Raw genomic sequence first — 8,575 nt, 5'->3', positions numbered from 1 at the left:
AAAAAAAAAAAAGAAAAAGAAAGGGATGGTGGAAGGGGGAGGTGATTTAGGTGACTCTATCTTTCTTCTTGCCTAGAGAGCCTTGCTTGGTGAGCAGAGCACAGTCCAAGCTCTCCCTGGTGGGCGCTCAGCTTAGGGCTGTAGCTACTCTGAACCAAACATCCATCTCCTCAGACCTACAAGATTGACCAAGGGACACTCAGTATGACCTGGGTCAAGACACTTCTCAGTAATAGCACTCGATAACAGTAACAGTAAGCGAGCCAGAGCTTGTTTGCTGGGACCCAGCCTGTGCATGCTCTGGGTCTAGTCCCCGACCCTGACCTCCCCTCCCCCGTACACACTGGTATAGTTGCCTCAACTCACAGAGTGGAGCTGAGGACCAGCCTCAGGTACCGAGGTCCATGCCTTACACACCATGCTTTAGCATGCATGGCTTCACATTGGCTCTCAGGATGGAAGATGCCCATAGATGGGGACAAGGCATGTCCTGTTCTTCACAGTGACCCTTCTAGAATGTTTCCCGGGGTTCCAGGACACCAGGCCTCCAAGAGCCCTCCTCATCTCTGATTATAGTACTTGGGATCCCTGAGCCCCTCTACTCAAGGACTATGGTGGGAAAGAACCTCTACACTGCTTTAACCACATCTCTTGGGGGATGACATGACTTTTCTGTGCCGCCATTTCCCAGTTGGCAACGTAGAAGTGACCCCAAAGCTGCCTCTTGCTGAGAAGTTTCTGTCCTGGAGAAGGGGCGATGGATGCACCTTTGCCTGTGTTTCATCTCCTGCTCCCTTTTCCTGGGGCTGAGCCTGACCATGGGTCTGAGTCACAGATGGACAGATGTTCTTAGCTGAGTGGAGCTGGCAGCCATGAGGAGTTCCAGGACTGGGAGAGTGAGATTCCAAACTTCCAGCTTTCACGTTAAAGCTCACCTTGCCTCTTGGCAGCTCTTTAGAACCCAGTAGCCTGTGGAGGGCCCTCTGTGGCTTCCAGGGCCAGTGCCAAGGAAGGTCCATCTCTGGTATCTTCCTAGGCAGCAGGGACTGCTGGGCCTGGCCTCCAGCCCTTCCTGTGCAGTCACACAGGGCCTGGAACTCATTAGCACCTTTTCTTAAAACCATCTGTTCTATGTAGGAACAACTTTGAGTCCCCATCCTCCCTGCCCTGGGTGTGGGGGGACCCTGAACACAGATGGCGATTGTGTGGTGGATGTGGGAGGCTCAAAGCTCCTGGGGGTACTGAGAAGTAGACCCCTCCCCCCATGTGGACTGCAGGAAAGGATAGGAGAAAAGCACCAGCCAGGCTGGGTTCTGGGTGGCTAGGGCTGGTAGACACTTTAGGGCCGGCGCTTCACTTAAGACGGAGATTAACCTGGATTCTGCCCTTCCGGGGCAATGCAGATCTACCCCTCTTTGTTTTACTGACAATGTTATCCCCCTCTCTCTGCTCTCCCAGGAATGTATCATTGATGAGGACTGTGGGCCCACCAGGTACTGCCAGTTCTCCAGCTTCAAGTACACCTGCCAGCCATGCCGGGACCAGCAGATGGTAAAGATGCCAGTAGACTCCATTGTTGTGCCAGGGGGAGAAGATTACAAGTCCCAGGGGTTCTCAGCTAGGCTGCTTGCAAGAAGAGCCTTTCAGTGATGGGGAGAAGTCCCAGAGGGACTGATTCCTGGAGTGACCAGGATGTCATTCCAGCAGGCCTGCAGCCATCTCACTCTAGGACCTCTGGTCACAATTGTGTGGCTCGTGGGTAGCAAAGAATGGGACAGAGGAGAAAACAGGAGGCCCCGCACTGGTCCCTTCCCCGGGGACAGCAGAACACACAGCAGTGCACACATACAGTCCCCAGGCAAGGGAAAAGGCCACCTCTGTCCTCCTGGGCTCCTCCCTAGCTCCCTTCCAGTCTCATGAATAAATGTGCAGAAGGAGGAGGCAGGAGGAGGCTGGCGCATTCCCCACCTTGGTGTCCAAGCAACGGAAACTCATCGGGCCGTTTGGACAAAGCTCATGAACTCTTGACATTTTCTTTGACAGTAAAAAAAGCACAATAAGTTCAGGAAATAAAGGGTCCCATGATCTTGCTCTGTCCCTCTTGGAGACATAGCTGCTGTTGTCCCCCCCCCCCCCCGAAGGCTACTCCCACAGCACAGGGCACAGTCCTGGAAACCCCTAGTTGCTCTCTAATTGCAATTCCCTCTGGGGTTCTGGGCTCCTGCTCCCAGCTTGCTGTCCCCAGCCTGGGCCTTCCTTCCTGGCTCTGCCTTGACTGGGCAGCCTGTTAGACCACTGCTGCCTCTGCCTGTGGCCTGAGGTACCTTCCCTTCCGACCTGGGCTAGTTAAAAGGGTGAAAGGTACAGTTGTGGGATAGAGGCGCCAAAGACACACAGGCACTGTTTGTAAAGTCTTGACCTGGGTGAAGAGAATTAGACATCCACATTCTCAGGTGCCATTTTCCCAGGGCTTGACCCATCTTGTACCAACAGCCACACTTCCATGTTGGTTCCTAGTTTCCACCTTGGGTCTGCCTCTTCTCCTTGAGATGGGGAAAGGGGTAAGTTACCTTTGATAGGTCTGAGCACTGGAGCACCCTGCTAGGCCATCCAGGCTTCTAGGCTAAGCCTTGGGGCTTGTGTTTGTCTCATTTCTCTGCAGCTATGCACCCGAGACAGTGAGTGCTGTGGAGACCAGCTGTGTGCCTGGGGTCACTGCTCCCAAAAGGCCACCAAAGGTGGCAATGGAACCATCTGTGACAACCAGAGGGATTGCCAGCCTGGCCTGTGTTGTGCCTTCCAAAGAGGTATGTGGGTTCTCCAGTGGCTGTTGGGGAAACCTGTTGGGGAAGCCTAGCGACAGTTTGCTAGGCTTCAGAGTGCGATCCACCCTCCTACCCTCCAAAGCAGGGTCTTCAGTGACTTCACCAGCCCCACGGCCTCCTACTGGGGTAGGGTGGTAAGACAAGCACTGGGTTTGATTTTTCCCAGTGTTGACTATTCCAGCTAAGTTCTTTTAGGATGCATGAGTCCTGGCCAGAGGGGCACTCCTAGGTGGGTGAGATTCCAAGAGCCCTTCCCCCATCCCTCAAAAGCACCATTGGCCCCGGGGGTTCTTTGTGTGGATTCTCCTTTCAGTTCCCAGCTTCAGTTCTCAGTGCCTCTCCCCCTGGGCTAGCTCAGGCCCACTCCTTTGCCCGAAGTGTGTCTGAAAGCTCTCAGCTGCCTCTGGGCTCTGCTTTCCCAGCCCCGTTGTTCCTCCAGGAACCTGCCACTTGAATGATTTGCTTGGAGGACAACATTCTAGAGGTTGCTCCTCTAGGCCCACTCCCCCAGCCCCACCTGACTCCTGGAATCTCCCGTTTGCAAGGCCTTGTCCACCCAGATCCACAGCCCTCTTTCTTTCCACTCCTTGGCCCAGCTCATCCCACTACACCGACCCGGGCCCTTATTGGCACTCTGTCCCTGCTTTAAGGGCCTCAGTTCCATGGTTCATTTCTGCAAGGGGGTTAACCTCTTCAGGCAGATCCCTGTAACTGCCCCAGTCCTCAGGGGTTGGTCCACCTGCTGTTCTTGTCCTTTCCACGGCTTTAATTCTAACCTCACCTGGGGCTGAGGGAGGAGAGCAAGGCTGCATCCATTTCCCTGCCTGTCCTCACGGTGACTCTCGGCTGGCTCCAGGCCTGCTGTTCCCTGTGTGCACACCCCTGCCCGTGGAGGGGGAGCTCTGCCATGACCCCACCAGCCAGCTGCTGGACCTCATCACCTGGGAACTGGAGCCTGAAGGGGCTTTGGACAGATGCCCCTGCGCCACTGGTCTCCTCTGCCAGCCACACAGGTGAGGTCCCTTCTGTTGACTGCACTGGGGTCTGAGAGCAGCCAAAATATTATGGGGGTGGTAGGAACTCAGGAGTAGGTTTGGCTGGGAGGAGAATAATTCGGTGTAGGGCAGGTGTGGCTGGAGGTGTCCCTGGGTCACTAGGATGGAGGGGTTCAGGCAGCATCTGATCTGTAGGTTGGCGCTCTCTCAGATGGTGATTGAAGCTTCCCAAGTGGGTGCCCTAGTGGGTGGGTGTGGAAGGAATGAGCCCAGACCATCCCATCCTGGTGGGGGAGGGTACTGACAGGCAGGAAGTGAGGACCACCAATGTAGAAGGCACTGTAGTGTTAGAGGCTCAGAAAACTGAAGCTTCAAGCTGGAGAAGCCGCTCTCTACATCTTTCTGCCCTGCCACAACCTCTACTCAGCCTTCCGTTCTACTGGGATCCAGGGTGATAGGGAAGACAGGCAGGATTCCCTCTCCTTTCCACAGAGGCCCAGGCTCACAGGGTGTGCAGCAGCTGTGGGGGAACAGTGTGCCTCCTGCTTGGCATGCAAATGGGCAGGGGGCTTAGGGGACTCTGTGACAGTGAACTTCCAAATCCCCATCATCAGGGCTTGCTTGCTCTCAGGCAGACAAACCAATAGTTAGTCACACACACACACACACACACACAAATTGTCCCTTAAGGGGTTCTCCCAGCTTCAGGAAGAAGTTGACAGGAAGCACCCTAACAAAAAGTAGTGAGTGCGTGAGGCCTGAAGGCCCACAGAGTATGGCCCAAGGTTTCACATGCAGCTGACATGCTCCAAGCCTGCTCTCCAGGATAATGGAGAGAACCTTGACTAAATGTCCACTCTCTTCCCCAGTCACAGTCTGGTGTACATGTGCAAGCCAGCCTTCGTGAGCAGCCATGACCACAGTGAGGAGAGCCAGCTGCCCAGGGAGGCCCCGGATGAGTACGAAGATGTTGGCTTCATAGGGGAAGTGCGCCAGGAGCTGGAAGACCTGGAGCGGAGCCTAGCCCAGGAGATGGCATTTGAGGGGCCCGCCCCTGTGGAGTCGCTAGGGGGAGAGGAGGAGATTTAGACCCAGACCTAGCTGAGTCGCTGGTAGATGTGCAATAGAAATGGCTAATTTATTTTCCCAGGAGTGTCCCCAGGTGTGGAACGGTCGCAGCTCCTTCCCAGTAGCTTTTCCTCTGGCTTGACAAGGTACAGTGCAGTACATTTCTTCCAGCTGCCCTGCTTCTCTGACTTGGGAAAGACAGGCATGGTGGGTAATGACAGCGATGAGTCGTCCCTCGCTGTTGCTAGACATGCTGTCTTGTTCTTCATGGATTGAAGATTTGTTTGAAGGGAGAGGACGGGAAGGGAAGGGGTGAAGTCTGCCCATGATGGGTTTGGGGGATACAGGGAGGAGGGTGACAGCCTTGCAAACGTGGACTTGGCAAAATGTAGACTTAGCTTTTGTCTTGCACCACTCCAATGGGCTGAGGCAGTGACTACACAGGAGCTATGCTGCCTCTTGTGGCCTCCCACACATTCATCCCTGTGTTTCTGCTCCTACCTCACTGTCAGTACAGCCCTTCATAGCCACGCCCCCTCCTGCTCACCACAGCCTGGGAGGGGACCGGAGGGGATTTCTCTCTGACCCCCCCCCCCATGCTCTCTCTCAACCCCATACCAGCCTCCGTGCCACCGGCAGTCCTCCCAAACGGAGGGAGTGAAATCCTTTGGTTTTATTGTTTCCTCCTCTGAGGCACGCCTGCCACTAAGGTCAGGCTGGCTTGCATGTCCCTCTAAGGTTAGTAGCAGTGTGGCGGACGCTGTCTTTCAACGACAACTGGACAACTGCTTCGATACCTCTGAAAGCCAGTGCTCGGAGTGCAGTTCGTGTAAATTAATTTGCAGGAAGTGTACTTGGGTAATTGTAGGGCCAGGATTGTGAATGAAATTTGCAAAGTCGCTTAGCAACAATGGAAAGCCTTTCTCAGTCACACCGAGAAGTCGAGAAGTCACAACCCAGCCAGTCTGTGTAGAGTGCAGCTGTGACATCCAGACAGAAGGCTGGGCTGGGTGTCAGACCTCAGATGACAGTTTCAGGAGCCAGGAACTATTGCCATTCTGTATTTATCCAGAGTTATTAAAATTGAAAGTTGCACACATTTGTATAAGCATGCCTTTCTCCTGAGTTTTAAATTATATGTATTACCAAACATGTGGCCCTCAAAGATCATGCATAAACCACTACTCTTTGCTAATTCTTGGACTTTTCTTTTTGATTTTTGATAAATACAAATCCCCTTCATGCAAAAAGTATAAAATAAAATAAAACAATCTGTAGTATAAAGAGACAAAAAAAATTCCATAGAAGCAGATTTTCCAGTCATCTGCAGTTTACCTCTTTTAGAATCGGAATTTGTTGGAACTCTTATCCTTGTCTGGATGGGAATTAGCTTTAACAGAGAAAATACTTCACCGTCTCCTGAAAGAACAAATGGAATATATGAGTCTTCTCTTGGAGGCTCTTTCCACTCAAATGCAGTTCTGGGACTGTGCTAGTGTTGTTACTGTAACAAAACAGCTGAAGTAATGAACTTATATACTTAAAAAGGGTTAATTGGGTTTACCATTTCAGGTTTCAGTCCTGATCCTATGGTGTTGAAACTAAGGAGAGGCAACACAGTGTGGCAGGGAAATGTGGTAGAGTCAAGCCGCTCCCTTTCTGGCTAAAAGAGTAGAGTGGGCAATGTGCAGTCTTGTCCAGGGCACACCCTTCCCCCCCAGGATCTGGGCGTTCTCGAAAGGACCCACCCCTTAAAGGGGGAGAGCACTGCAGCTTTGGTTTTAGTTAGTCTTCTGGGTGCTACGATCAAATGCCCCACAAGAAGCACCTGAGGGATGAGGGTTTATTTTGGCTCCTGGTTCAAGCAGGGAGTCCTTCCTGGCAGGAGTGTGGGGCTGCTGCCTGCAGTATGGAGGATCAGGAAGCAAAGAAAGCACAATGTAGGACTCAGCTCTCTCTCTCTCTCTCTCTCTCTCCCTGTTTATTTATTCTGGGACCCCAACCCTTGGGATGGTGCCACCCACAATAAGGGTGAGTTTCCTTTCCTCAGAATCCTCTGGAAACTCTTGGCCTCAAAGAAATGTGCAGAGGTGTGTTACCTAAATGGTTCAGATCCATTCGGTTCCAAGACATGGGAGTGCTGTGCTAAGTCTTCCATGTAGCATCGAGTACCTCTTAAAAGCCTGTAAATTGCATCTGAAGATATCACAGTGAAGAGATGTAAACATTTAGGAAAACAATAAATGTAATTGATGAAGTCACCCGTGTCCATGGTTTGGGTCCATTTGTCACTAATCTTGTGCTGGTTAGGATTTGCTGTATTTTATCTGCTATGCTGAAATCCTCTGGTTTTATGGATAAATGTTAAGATTCAGAATAACCAAATAACATATTTAAAAAAATACTCTCAGGTTGATAAAGAAGATTATTGTAGCCTCCCAATATTGAAATGGGGACCAATTAACAAGTAGGTCTTTGGCCAGGGGGTTATTTTATCTAGCTTGCAACAGAATTGTGACACAATAAGCTCTTTAAGGACTAGTTTAATGAGGTCACTGTATATTTAGGGCAGCAGGGCAGCGGGCTCTGGTTCATTATGCCTCTGAATTTTACGAGATACTAACAGATGAAGAGATGTGGCTTCAAAAAGATGGATTGAGGTAGTAGTCAGATGAGATGGCGCCTAGGGGACATCTGGGGGGGGGTCCTGTATTCAGTGTCAAAACTTATGAGGGCCACTCTATCTCATGGATCAGCTGGTGGCTATGTGCCAAGGGCTTCCTCAGAGCAGGATTTGTGATGTGCCCTGAGGGTTCCCAGATGGGAGCCCCAGCTCTGACATCATCACAGTAGAAAGCAGGACACAGCTAGACCAAGCAGTGAGTGACAGTCAACCCAGTACAGAATGCTAGAGGAGCCTCAAAAGAGTGCTTAAGATGCAACCAGGAAGTGCTTACCAGGAAGTCAGAAGGGGGACATGGAGGGGAAATGGATAGGATTCTCAAAAGAAGCTTTTGCTTAGATGAGGCTGAAAATTGTTTTGAAACCAAAACCAAAACCAAAAGACAAATAATAAACCTGTTGGATACTGTACTGGCTGATTTTGTATCAACTTGAAGTTATCACAGAGAAAGGAGCTTCAGGTGAGGAAATGCCTCCATGAGATCCAGCTGTAAGGCATTTTCTCAGTGATTAAGGGGGGAGGTCCCCTTGTGGGTTGTGCCATCTCTGGGCTGTTAGTCTTGGGTTCTATAAGAGAGCATGCTGAGCAAGCCAGGGGAAGCAAGCCAGTAAGGAACATCGCTCCATGGCCTCTGCATCAGCTCCTGCTTCCTGACCTGCTTGAGTTCCAGTCCTGACTTCCTTTGGTTATCAACAGCAGTGTGGAAAGTATAAGCTGAATAAACCCTTTCCTCCCCAACTTGCTTCTTGGTCATGATGCTTTGTCTTGACTAAGACAGGTACCCATCATGTATCAGGCCCCTTTCTCAAGAGCCAGAGTGAGTTGTGAATGAGGAAAACCAGAATCCCCTTCCCAGAGCTAACTACCACCACATAAGGACCCAGATTATGCCTCACCATTGTTAATGGACCATGGGAAGAGTTGGACAGATTGTGGCTCTCAACTTCCTGCCTGTTCTTTTCTTGGCACAGGTTCCTGCCAGGGAAGTGGCGGGAGCTGAAGGT

General features: G+C 51.4%; 1 protein-coding gene across 3 annotated transcripts in view; it reads left to right on the top strand.

Moving 5' to 3' along the window:
* Dkk3 (dickkopf WNT signaling pathway inhibitor 3) overlaps nt 1–7,154 on the top strand; it is a 42,372-nt gene extending 35,218 nt beyond the window's left edge. For all 3 annotated transcript variants that reach the window (XM_021198115.2, XM_029546105.1, XM_029546111.1), the window contains exons 5-8: nt 1,459–1,551; nt 2,663–2,807; nt 3,682–3,838; nt 4,690–7,154. In XM_021198115.2, the coding sequence (XP_021053774.1) occupies nt 1,459–1,551; nt 2,663–2,807; nt 3,682–3,838; nt 4,690–4,909 (615 nt within the window). In that variant the 3' untranslated portion in view covers nt 4,910–7,154. The remainder of the gene's footprint in view (nt 1–1,458; nt 1,552–2,662; nt 2,808–3,681; nt 3,839–4,689) is intronic.
* The last annotated feature ends 1,421 nt before the right edge of the window (nt 7,155–8,575 follow it).

Source organism: Mus pahari, chromosome 1, assembly GCF_900095145.1.
Source record: "Mus pahari chromosome 1, PAHARI_EIJ_v1.1, whole genome shotgun sequence".
Taxonomy (NCBI): Eukaryota; Metazoa; Chordata; class Mammalia; order Rodentia; family Muridae; genus Mus; species Mus pahari.
This window is presented reverse-complemented; position numbering and strand designations above follow the sequence as displayed.